The following is a 13,359-nucleotide window of genomic DNA, read 5'->3' as shown; positions in this document are numbered from 1 at the left end:
CAGCATGTCTGGAAGTTGAATTTCCACTGAAGTTCTTTGGGATCCAAAGAGAGATAGCTGAATGGATAGCAAATTGGCTCCATGGAAGGAAGCAGAGTGATTGCGGAAGGTTGCTTCTCAGACTGGATGCCTGTGAATAGTGGTGTGCCTCGGGGTTCGGTACTGGGCCCATTACTGTTTGTCATCTACATCAATGATTTGGATGAGAACATACAGGGCAAGATGAGCAAGTTTGCTGATGATACAAAAGTTAGTGGTTTTGCAGATAGTGAAGATGGTTGTGAAAGATTGCAGCAGGATCTGGATTGATTGGACAGGTGGGCAGAGGAATGGTTGATGGAATTTAATACAGAAAAGTGTGAGGTGTTGCATTTTGGGATGTCGAACAAGGGCAGGACCTACAAATAAATGGTAGGCTTTTTGGTAGTGTTGTAGAACAGAGGGATCTAAGAGTACATGGTCCCTTAAAGGTTGACTCGCGGGTAGATAAGGTGGTCAAAAAGGCTTTTGGCACTTGGGTCTTCATCAGTCAGAGTATTGAGTATAGAAGTTGGGGAGGTCATGTTACAGTTGTATAAGGCGTTGGTGAGACCACATTTAGAATATTATGTTTGGTTCCTGTTATAGGAAGGATATTGTCAAGCTTGAAAGGTTTCAGAAAAGATTTACGAGGATGTTGCCAGGACTAGAGGGTGTGAGCTATAGGGAGAGGTTGAGTAGGCTGGGTCTCTATTCCATGGAGCGCAGGAGGATGAGGGGAGATCTTATAGATGTATACAAATCACGAGAGGAATAGTTCGGGTAGATGCAGAGTCTTTTGCCCAGAGTTGGGGAATCGAGGACCAGAGGATCAAGATGAAGGGGAATTGGTAGGAATCCGAGGGGTAACCTTTTCACTCAAAGGGTGGTGGGTGTATGGAACAAGCTGCCAGAGGAGGTAGTTGAGGCTGGGACTATCCCATCATTTAAGAAACAGTTAGACAGGTACATGGATAGGACAGGTTTGGAGGGATATGGACCAAGCACAGGCAATCAGGACTAGTGTAGATGGGGCATTGTTGGCCGGTGTGGGCGAGTTGCGGTGAAGGGCCTGTTTCTACACTGTATCACTCTATGGCAGTCTATCAAGTTACATAACACACAGTGACACAAGGATCCGCAGATTAGGTCACAGGCGATCCTTGTCCTTGCTACTGAGCTTCCTGATGACTCCTGTTACCTCCTGAGCTACTCACCTGTTACCTCCTGAGCTACTCAAAAACACCACCCTGTTGATACTAATCCATCATCGCTGGTTTTGAACATTCACCACCACCATACATACTATATTTAAGCCCTCTCTGGTTAACACAATTCTAAACATATTTAAAGCCAAACGTCTTCCCCTTTGAGATAAATTCACCACCACCATACATACCTTGGGCGGCACAGTGGTAGAGATGCTGCCTCACAGCACCACTAACTTGGTTACAAGTGCGTCCAAGTTAGATTCCACACAATAAGCCCGAATCCAAAACTAGGTACTGGATCCAAAACAATTACACCAATAACCCTTATGGTTTGATAAACCAAGAACACAAGCGAGCCCCACAAATGTAGGCTTCAATGGAAGAAAACAATTCAAGCAGGCACACAGACTCAGACAGGTACTAAACAGATGTTGGAGGAATATCTAGTGAAAATACACCATAGCTGCTTTCTAACATCCCAAATCAGACAAACCTATCTTGACAGGATGAATTACAAAATTACTATAAAATCAACTCGGTACAGGTATAATGTTGCATACAATAGTGAACGCAAAGATGATTTTTGCATAACGCAAGATAACATAATGAATGCAGAAATTTTCAAAACAAAAACAAGAGTATCAATTTAAAATGGATATTGCACATCAGTAGCAGATTATACAACTGTTGGAACAATTTAACCAAAACCTAACATAATGCAAGCTACCTTGATGGACGCAAAAATGATTGGCAAAACAAAAATAAAACAAGAGTGTAGTGTCCATGTTAAATGGATATTGCTCACCAAGAGATGAGTAAAGTCAACATTTAACCTAATGAGACTGTTGGAAAAAGTAAACTATTGCTAGCACCCATCATAATGCGAGATAAATGCAAAAGTGATTTCCAGAAACGATAAAATTACAGAGTGCCCATTTAAAATAGAGATTGGTCAGGCAAGGGCAGAGTAAATCACAATGTTACCCTGATGCGACTGTCTTTAAAAAATAAAATGCACCCTGAGGGATTGAACAGTTTTGGCTTTTCAGACGAGGATAAATTAACAGAAGGGCAGAGGCCCCTCAATCCCCGGCCTGTCCCAGCCCCATCCCCGGCCTGTCCCGTCCCCCATCCCCGGCCTGTCCCGTCCCCATCCCCGGCCTGTCCCGTCCCCATCCCATCCCCGGCCTGTCCCGTCCCCATCCCCGGCCTGTCCCGTCCCCATCCCCGGCCTGTCCCGTCCCCATCCCCGGCCTGTCCCCGTCCCCATCCCCGGCCTGTCCCGTCCCCATCCCCGGCCTGTCCCAGTCCCCATCCCCGGCCTGTCCCAGCCCCATCCCCGGCCTGTCCCAGCCCCATCCCCGGCCTGTCCCAGCCCCATCCCCGGCCTGTCCCAGCCCCATCCCCGGCCTGTCCCGTCCCCCCCCCCTGTCCCGTCCCCATCCCCGGCCTGTCCCCTGTCCCCGTCCCCATCCCCGGCCTGTCCCCCCCGGCCTGTCCCGTCCCCCATCCCCGGCCTGTCCCGTCCCCATCCCCGGCCTGTCCCGTCCCCATCCCCGGCCTGTCCCGTCCCCATCCCCGGCCTGTCCCCCCATCCCCGGCCCCCCATCCCCGGCCTGTCCCCAGTCCCAGCCCCATCCCCGGCCTGTCCCAGCCCCATCCCCGGCCTGTCCCGTCCCCAGCCCCCCATCCCCATCCCCGGCCTGTCCCAGCCCCATCCCCGGCCTCCCCGTCCCGTCCCCATCCCCGGCCTGCCCCCGTCCCCATCCCCCCCGCCTGTCCCAGCCCCATCCCCGGCCTGTCCCAGCCCCCATCCCCGGCCTGTCCCAGCCCATCCCCGGCCTGTCCCAGCCCCATCCCCGGCCTGTCCCGTCCCCATCCCCGCCTGTCCTGTCCCATCCCCCCCATCCCCGGCCTGTCCCAGCCCCATCCCCGGCCTGTCCCAGCCCCATCCCCGGCCTGTCCCAGCCCCCATCCCCGCCTGTCCCAGCCCCATCCCCGGCCTGTCCCGGCCCCATCCCCGGCCTGTCCCAGTCCCCATCCCCGGCCTGTCCCAGCCCCCCCATCCCCGGCCTGTCCCGTCCCCATCCCCGGCCTGTCCCGTCCCCATCCCCGGCCTGTCCCGTCCCCATCCCCGGCCTGCCTGTCCCCCAGTCCCGTCCCCATCCCCGGCCTGTCCCATCCCCGGCCTGTCCCAGCCCCATCCCCGGCCTGTCCCGTCCCCATCCCCGCCCCCCAGCCCCATCCCCGGCCTGTCCCAGCCCCATCCCCGGCCTGTCCCAGTCCCCATCCCCGGCCTGTCCCAGCCCCATCCCCGGCCTGTCCCGTCCCCATCCCCGGCCTGTCCCGTCCCCATCCCCGGCCTGTCCCGTCCCCATCCCCGGCCTGTCCCAGCCCCATCCCCGGCCTGTCCCGTCCCCATCCCCGGCCTGTCCCAGCCCCATCCCCGCCTGTCCTGTCCCGTCCCCATCCCCGGCCTGTCCCGTCCCCATCCCCGGCCTGTCCCGTCCCCATCCCGGCCTCCCCGGCCTGTCCCCGGCCCCCATCCCCGGCCTGTCCCGTCCCCATCCCCGGCCTGTCCCGTGTCCCCGGCCTGTCCCGTCCCATCCCCGGCCTGTCCCAGTCCCATCCCCGGCCTGTCCCAGCCCCATCCCCGGCCTGTCCCAGCTGTCCCCGGCCTGTCCCAGTCCCATCCCCCTGTCCCCCATCCCCGCCTGTCCCCAGTCCCCATCCCAGTCCCCATCCCCATCCCCGGCCTGTCCCCATCCCCGGCCTGTCCCCCCCCCCCGGCCTGTCCCGTCCCCATCCCCGGCCTGTCCCAGCCCCATCCCCGGGCCCGGCTCACGTCGTGTCCTGGTTGAAGTTGGCGAAGAGGAGCTGGCTGCTGCCTCCCTCCCCGTTCAGACTGGCCAGGTTCATCGGGCCGAGCTGCTGCTGCTCGCTCCCCCCACAGGGAGGGGGGGGGGGGGGGGGGAGACCCGATCTGATCCGCGCCGCGCTTCTTCCCTCCTCCTTCCTTCCTCCGCTCTCGGCTTCACTCGCCCTCGCCCTTCCCGCTCACTCGAGCCGCCGCCGCCGCCGCCATGCTGCTGTGCTCCGGCAGCCCCTGCGCCTGCGCCACTCCTCCCATCCTCCCTCTCTATCTCTATCTCTATCCCTCTCTCCCTCTCCCTCTCTATCTCTATCCCTCCCTCCCTATCCCTCCCTCTCTATCTCTATCCCTCTCTATCCCTCTCCTCCCTCTCTATCTCTATCTCTATCCCTCTCTCCCTATCCCTCTCTATCTCTATCCCTCCCTCCCTATCCCTCCCTCTCTATCTCTATCCCTCTCTATCCCTCTCTCCCTATCCCTTCCTCTCTATCCCTATCCCTCTCTATCTCTATCCCTCTCTATCTCTATCCCTCCCTATCTCTATCCCTATCCCTCTCTATCTCTATCCCTCTCTATATCTATCCCTCTCTATCTCCATCTCTCTCTCCCTCTCTATCCCTCCCTCCCTCTATCCCTCCCTCCCTATCCCTCCCTCCCTATCCCTCTCTCCCTATCCCTCCCTCCCTATCCCTCCCTCTCTATCCCTCCCACTAACCCTCTCTCTATCCCTCCCTCTTTTTATCTCTCCTTCCCTCCCTCTATCTTTTTATCTTTACTACCCTCTCTCTTTTTATCCCTCTCTCCTTCCCTCCCTCTCTTCCTATCCCTCCCTCTCTTTCTATCCCTCCCTCTCTCCATCTCCCCTCTCTCTCCCCTCTTCCCCTCTACCCCCCCCCCCCTCTCCCCCCCCCCCCCCCTCCTCCCCCCCCCCCCCCCCCCCCCCATCTTCTCCCTGTCTCTCTACCACCCTCTATCTTTCCCTCCTCACTCTCCCCTTACTCCCCACCCAAATTTGGATATTTTACTCTGGAACATCTGAGGCTCAGGGAAGACTTGATAGGTATATAAAAATGAGAGGTATCAACAGGGTAGACAGTCAGAACCTTACTCCCATACTGGAAATGTCAAACACTACAGCGCATGGCTTTAAGGTGAGAGGTTAAAGGAGATGTGCGGGGCAGGTATTTTACACAGAGAGTGGTGGGTGTCTGGAAAGCACTGGCAGGAGTGGTTATGGAGGAAGATACGATAGTTTATCTATAGGCATTTAAAAGACTATTAGATAGGCACATGAATATGCTGGGAATGGGGGTATATGGATAGAAACATAGAAAAATAGGTGCAGAAGTCAGCCATTCGGCCCTTCAAGCCAGCGCCGCCATTCAATATGATCATGGCTGATCTTCTAAAATCAGTACTCCGTTCCGGCTTTTTCCCCTTATCCCTTGATTTCGTGCGGGGATCGCAGGTCGGTGCGGACTCAGTGGGTCGAAGGGCCTGTTTCCGCGCTGTATCTCTAAACCAAACTAAGCTATGTTCTTATGTCAAATGGAACTAACCGACACCATCAAGTGGCAGAAGAGAGAACTTCTATACTGAAAAATCAAATCAAACTGCTCCAGCTATTAAATATTACTGGCCTGAGCTATAAGAGAAAAAAGGAAATAACTGAAGTAAAAACTAAAATAGAAGTGCAAAGCATGGGCAAAGATAGTAAAATGTGTAAATAGTATCCTAAGTTCCAAACTAATTGAACATTTGGACAAGGTTCAATATCCTATCATAATATTAGACGCAATTGAATTGAATTGAATTGAATTGAATTCCTTTATTGTCATTCAGACCTTATGGTCTGAACGAAAATTCGTGCCTGCAGTCATACATACAATAATACAATAATAAACAACAATAAACACAAATTAACATCCACCACAGTGAGTCCTCCAAACACCTCCTCACTGTGGTGGAGGCAAAAATCTTAGGGCTGCATGGCAATGATGTAGATGCACCTTCTTTAGTGGGGTAAATGTGAGGTTGACCACTTTGGTAGCAACTAGAACAGAGAAGATGGCAGATGTTATCTAAATGGCATCAATGTGAGGTGGGTAGCAAAAACAGTTGGCAGGGCATCAAGTAGAAGGGGGCAATGGGATCTGAGGGTTCTTTTTCATCATTCACTGAAAACATGCAGGTACAGCAGGCAGTGAAGAAAGCGAATGGCATGTTGGCCTTCATAACAAGAGGAGTTGAGTATAGGAGCAAAGATGTCCTCCTGCTGATGTCCGACCACACCTGGAGTATTGTGTGCAGTTTTGGTCTCCAAATTTGAGGAAGGACATTCTTGCTATTGAGGGAGTGCAGCGTAGGTTCACGAGGTTAATTCCTGGGATGGCGGGACTGTCACATGCTGAGAGACTGGAGTGGCTGGGCTTGGATACTCTGAAATTTACAAGGATGAGAGGGAATCTTATTGAATCATATAAGATTATTAGGGGGTTGGACAAGCTAGGGGCAGGAAAGATGTTCCCGATGTTGGGGGAGTCCAGAACCAGGGGCCACAGTTTAAGAATAATGGGAAAGCCATTTCGAACGGAGATGAGGAAAAACTTTTACACACAGAGAGTGGTGAGTCTGTGGAATTCCCTGCCTCAGGCAGGGAATTCTAGAATATCTAGAGAACCAGCAGTGGAGGCCGGTTCTCTAGATACTTTCAAGAGAGAGATAGATAGGGCTCTTAAAGATAGCGGAGTCAGGTGATATAGGGAGAAGGCAGGAACGGGGTATTGATTGTGGATAATCAGCCATGATCACATTGAATGTCGGTGCTGGTTTGAAGGGCTGAATGGCCTACACCTGCACCTTTTGTTAATCATTGCCACAGAAGGCTGTGGATGCCAATTCAATGGATATTTTTAAACAGAGATAGATAGATTCTTGATTAGTATGGGTGTCAGGGGTTATGGAGAGAAGGCAGGACAATGGGGTTAGGAGGGAGAGATAGATCAGCCACAATTTAATGGCGGAGTAGACTTGATGGGCCGAATGGCCAAATTCTGCTCCTATCACATGATCTTATGAAGATAATACTCCAAATTTCTTTGAAGTTATCACTCCCCAAAAAAAAACAAAGCTTTTAATGTATACTTAATGGTCATCCACCCACAGAGATCAAAATAGTATTCACCTGAAAAAGACAGCTATCAAACATGCTGAGAGCAAGCTCCTATGTATGGTTTGTAATTGGTGGAGTAGGCTAAGTCTTTGACCAGATCTACACAAAAAACACAGTGCTGGAGGAACCCATGGGCCTGTCCCACTTAGGCGATGTTTTAGGCGATGTTTAGACTAGTTTGTCACCACATGTTCGCCGGTGGTTGCCGGGAGCAGTCTCCTCTGTCGCGCAAACATGTTGACATTTTTTCGGCAACAGTGGGTTTGACGCCAATGAGCGTAGCTTGACTTCTCCTGATGTAGGTTCTGTCGTAGGTTGTCACCAGGATGACGTAGGTTGGCGCCGGTTACTCAACCACCTGCTAGGACTATGACGGTCACCGGCAGTTGCCTAGAAAATCGGCAAGTGGGACAGGCCCATCAGCGGGTCAGGCAGCATCTGTGGAGGGAATGGACCATCAATGTTTCGGATCAAGACTCTTCTTCAGACTGGGGAGAAAGCTAGAAAAGAGAGGTGAGTGGCGGGACAAAGTCTGGCAAGTGATAGGTGGATAGGGATTTGATACGCAAGGCAGAGGCAATTGGAGCGCTAAGTTTAAGGTGTCATTTTGTGCAGTACTAAGGGATTTTAGTTGTATTGTCTATCAAGCATACAGAACTCTCAGGTGCATCCTCTGCCGAATGTCAAAGATAATGTGACATTATTTCAACAAAATGCAGGGCAGTTCTCCCTGGTACGCTGCTCATCATTTGTTCCTCAATGGCCAACAATTAATGGGCCTCAACTGGTAACGTCACCTATTCCTTTTCTCCAGAGAAGCTGCCTGACCCGCTGAGTTACTCCACTATATTGTGTCCATCTTTGATATAAACCAGAATCTGCAGTTCCTGCCTACACATTTTATTGCACAATCTGGTAATCATTTAGGGTCATAGAGTCTTACAGCATGGAAAAAGGCCCTTTGGCCCAACTCCCCACACCACCAACAGCCCCCATCTACACTAGTCCCACCTGCCTGCATTTGGCCTCTATCCTGTTAAACATTTTCTATTCATGTACTTGTCTAAATGACTTCTAAATGTTGTGATAGTTCCTGCATCAACTACCTCCTCCAGAAGCTCGCTCCATATACCCACCACCCTTTGTGAAAAAGTTGGCGCCCAGGTTCCTAAGGTCATAAGGTCATAAGTGATAGGAGCAGAATTAGGCCATTCGGCCCATCGTCTACTCTGCCATTCAACCATGGCTGATCTATCTCTCTCTCCGAACTCTATTCTCCTGCCTTCTTCCCATAACCCCTGACACCCGTATTAATCACGATTCTATTTATCTCTTCCCCTCTGAGAACATTCTGAAATGATGTTGAGGAGAGAGAATCTCTTCATAGCTTTGGATGAGTTTAACATTCACATTTAATGGAATAGACAGAAAGCTAAAATAGAAAACTGCAAGTGATTTGCAGTCGTAAATACTTTCCTCAACCTCGAGGCTTAATAAAGACAAACATTCTTTGGCCAATGGAGTATGGTAATTGACATTAAAAACAGCAGCCAATTTGTACATCTCTAGATGACACAATCAACAACCACCTGATAGAAGTGTATAAAAATGTTGAGAGGCATAGATAGGGTAGACAGTCAGTACCATTTTCCCAGGGTGGAAATGCCAAAGACTAGAGGCATAGCATTAAGGTTAGAGGGTGACTTAAGGAAGTTGCGGGTGAGTGCCTGGAACACGCTGCCAGGAGCGGTGGTGGAGGCAGATACGATTGTGGCATGTAAGAGTGTCTAGGGCAAGAGGACATTGGTTTAAGATGAAGGGGGAAAGATTCAATTGGAAACTGAGGGGCAACCTTTTCATACAGAGTGCTGGGCGTATGGAACGAGCTGCCAGAAGAGGTGGTTGAGGCAGAAACTATATAATTTAAAGGACATTTGGACAGGTACATGAATAAAATGGTTTAGTGGGATATGGATCAAACGTGGACAAATGGGACTAGGGCCAACTTGGTCGGCATAGATGAGTTGGGTTGATGGATGTGCAAGGGAAGAGCGGGATATTGCTCACATGCGGGCGGAGGAGTTTAGTTTAATTTGGCATCTTGTTTGGCGATGACACTCCAGCGAGTAGCCAATCATTCTTCTGGTAGTCATGGTTACTCTCTCTTTCGCAGGTTCCCACTATGCAGAAACAAAAAACTGCAGGTTCTGGTCTACAAAAAAGGGCACAAAGTGCTGGAGTAACTCAGCGGGTCAGACAGCATCTCTGGAGAACGTGGATAAGGTGACGTTTCAGGTCAGGATCCATCTTCAGACCAACTCCAGGCCACACTCCAACGAGTTCTGGTCCCACAATGGCGCAGTGCTCTTCTTCCGTCATCTCTGCATCCGGGCCTTTTTCCGTAGAAAGGAATCCTCTCTTCCCAGTGATGACCCCTTCTCCCATTTCCAACAATCCCGGTGTCTGAAGATTGAAAGAATGAATAAGTTTATTGGCCAAGTATGTACACATACAAGGAATTTGCCTTGGTGCTCTGCTCGCAAGTAACAACACGGCATACAGTAAACCATTAAGAATAAAACATTAAGAATAAAACATTATAGTTTAAACATGTGAACAAAATAAAATACCAGAACAAATGGAGGCTTGATAGACTGCCATAGAGTGATACAGTGTAGAAACAGGCCCTTCAGCGCAACTCACCCACACCGGCCAACAATGTACCATCTACACTAGTCCTGCTTGCCTGCGCTTGGTCCATATCCCTCCAAACCCGTCCTATCCATGTACCTGTCTAACTGTTTCTTAAATGATGGGATAGTCCCAGCCTCAACTGCCTCCTCTGGCAGCTTGTTCCATACACCCACCACCCTTTGAGTGAAAAAGTTACCCCTCGGATTCCTACCAATTCCCCTTCACCTTGAACCTATGTCCTCTGGTCCTCGATTCCCCAACTCTGGGGAAAAGACTCTGCATCTACCCGATCTATTCCTCTCGTGATTTGTATACATCTATAAGATCTCCCCTCATCCTCCTGCGCTCCATGGAATAGAGACCCAGCCTACTCAACCTCTCCCTATAGCTCACACCCTCTAGTCCTGGCAACATCCTCGTAAATCTTTTCTGAAACCTTTCAAGCTTGACAATGTCCTTCCTATAACAGGAACCAAACACAATATTCTGAAGAAGGGTTTCGGCCCGAAACGTTGCCTATTTCCTTCGCTCCATAGATGCTGCTGCACCCGCTGAGTTTCTCCAGCTTTTTTGTGTAACCTTCGATTCTCCAGCATCTGCAGTTCCCTCTTAAACACAATATTCTAAATGTGGTCTCACCAACGTCTTATACAACTGTAACATGACCTCCCCAACTAAAGGTTAGAGTTGGGTCCCGACACGAAACATCACCTATCCCTACTCTTTGTTTCCTGTCTGCCAACCAATTTTCATGGATAGAACATTGATTGGCAAACAGGAAATAAAGATTAGGGATTAACGGGTCCCTTTCAGAATGGCAGGCAGTGACTAGTGATGTACCACAAGGCTCAGTGCTGGGACCGCAGCTATTTACAATATACATCAATGATTTAGATGAAGAGATTCAAAGTAACATCAGCAAATTTGCAGATAACACAAATCTGGGTGGCAGTGTGAACTGTGAGGAGGATGCTGTGAGAATGCAGGGTGAATTGGACAGATTGGGTGAGTGGGCGGATGCACGGTAGATGCAGTTTAATGTGGATAAATGTGAGGTCATCCACTTTGGTGGCAAAAACAGGAAGGCAGATTATTATCTGAATGGTGTACAGTTGGGAAAAATGGGACGTACAACGGGATCTGGGGGTCCTTGTTCATCACTCACTGAAAGTAAGCATGCAGGTACAGCAGGCAGTGAAGAAAGTTAATGGCATGTTGGCCTTCATAATAAGAGGAGTTGAGTATAGGAGCAAAGAGGTCCTTCTGCAGCTGTAGGGGGCCCTAGTGAGACCACACCTGGAGTATTGTGTGTAGTTTTGATCTCCAAGTTTTAGGAAGGACATTCTTGCTATAGAGGGAGTGCAGCGTAGGTTTACGAGGTTAATTCCCGGGATGGCGGGACTGTCGTATGTTGATAGAATGGAGTGCCTGGGCTTGTATACTCGAGAATTTAAAAGGTTGAGAGGGGATCTTATTGAAACATGCAAGATTATTAAGGGTTTGGATACACTAGAGACAGGAAACATGTTCCCGATGTTGGGGGAGTCCAGAACCAGGGGCCACTGTTTAAGAATGAGGGGTAGGCCATTTTGAACGGAGATGAGGGAAAACCTTTTTACCCAGAGAGTTGTGAATCTGTGGAATTCTCTGCCTCAGAAGGCAGTGGAGACCAATTATCTGGATGCTTTCAAGAGAGAGTTAGATGGAGCTCTTAAAGATAGTGGAGTCGGGGGATATGGGGAGAAGGCAGGAACTGAATGAATGTGGATGATCAGCCATGATCACAGTGAATGGCGGTGCTGGCTCAAAGGACCAAATGGTCTACTCCTGCACCTATTGTCTATGGTCTATTGTTCTCCAGACATGCTGCCTGAGCCGCTGAGTTACTCCAGCACTTTGTGTCCTTTTGCTCTTTGCCGCCGTTGGCCAACTCTCTGCAAAGTGTCCTCCTGCAGTTTTGTGATGAGCCACTAGGAGGCAGTTGAGAACAGCTTGGAGCAGGTCCCTAAGTATCCAGAGTAAACCACAACTAATGTAAGAGAGACAAACCTCCGCCGTGTGTGGCATGGACGTTGGAGGTGGGGAAAAGCGAGGATTTGTTTTCTAAATCAACTTAATGAAATATAGATACAATATATGAATTCATGTTTTCGAGGACTGTACCTGACCCAAACTAGTTTATTATAGTACAACCCTCACTGGATTGGGTAATAAAGTGCTTTCAAAAGCCAAGACTTTGTAAAGCCAGCCCGTGAAATGCAAAATTGTAACATCTTTAAATCAGTTCAGCTCAAATCTTGTACAAGAGTGCGCCATTGATACACATATCATATATGTATACCAGGCATATGATACAATACCAACTAGGCAACACGTTTGACTATCATTTAATGGATGTTTGCGATTCTTGGTTTGTGTTAAATCCAACCAAACAATTCGCAATTGTTGCCGAAACTGAAAAGGTGGGAACAATCCAAGTGTTTTAATTTAAAGGACTAGGCTCCTCAGCGGCGCTGCATTTGAATGGGAATGCCATAGAACGAGATGTAGTTTTGGTCTTTAAACACATTTCATGTCGTCTGCCCATTGTTATTCATTTAAGAGGAAGGAAACGAAGAGTAAGTATCCCAACAAAAGCAAGGCGGAAAGTCTGACGCGATTGATGTGTCCCACCGCCAGGCATCCTGGTGGATTATTCCTGACCTATTCTGTGCCGCCGTCGCTGTGTTTCTGTTTGAGGAACTGTTATTTAAATAGACCCATTTGTTGTAAATTCGCAGGAAGAAATGATGTCCCCGCAGGCACGAGATACACACAATACTTCCGGATTAACATCGACATGTGCTGGTTTCTTCCTTGAAACAAACAACAAGTAGGTTCCATTGGAAGATGTAACCAAACGCAACAACGCGACTGAATCCCATTGTGTGTGTCACCAGATTTCTCGCAACATTTTCCGGGAAACTGTTGCATATTTGTTACCGTTTTTCACACTCAGTTGTAGATGGTAAGTGCACACAAATTCTGGGAGACTCGCAATAGATTTGCATTTTAAAGTAATGCAGCATTTTTCAGGACAGCCTTGCTAATGTTGTTACCGCTAGTAGTCATTTGGTTACTTTTGTGTTTCCCAGCCGTTGACACAAAGGCGATGCTTCGAAGCGCCGGCAATCTGGGCCAGTTGTCCGAATCAAAGATAAGGAGATGGCTGTTCTTGTCGCTCCGACAGAATTTCTTAAACTGTTAACATTTGCCGGGGCGAGGTGTTGCGGGTGAGATGCCGGAGAGCGGGTGAACTGGAGTTGGGGAGTAGCTGCGGTGTCTGAAGGCAGGAGCCGGCATCGAACTCTCGAACCTGGGTGCGGTGGGATCAGACAGCGCCTGCCTCTGGC

General features: G+C 49.8%; 1 protein-coding gene across 1 annotated transcript in view; it reads right to left on the bottom strand.

Annotated features, from left to right (window-relative positions):
- wipi2 (WD repeat domain, phosphoinositide interacting 2) overlaps positions 1 to 4,323 on the bottom strand; it is a 33,847-nt gene extending 29,524 nt beyond the window's left edge. The window contains exon 1 of the mRNA XM_055651037.1: positions 4,075 to 4,323. Coding sequence (XP_055507012.1) covers positions 4,075 to 4,148 — 74 coding nt within the window. The 5' untranslated portion in view covers positions 4,149 to 4,323. The remainder of the gene's footprint in view (positions 1 to 4,074) is intronic.
- Between the last annotated feature and the right edge of the window lie 9,036 nt (positions 4,324 to 13,359).

The sequence above is a fragment of the Leucoraja erinacea genome, chromosome 20 (genome assembly GCF_028641065.1).
Source record: "Leucoraja erinacea ecotype New England chromosome 20, Leri_hhj_1, whole genome shotgun sequence".
Classification (NCBI taxonomy): Eukaryota; Metazoa; Chordata; class Chondrichthyes; order Rajiformes; family Rajidae; genus Leucoraja; species Leucoraja erinaceus.
Note: the sequence above shows the minus strand (reverse complement) of the source record. Positions and strands in the feature narration are given on the sequence as shown.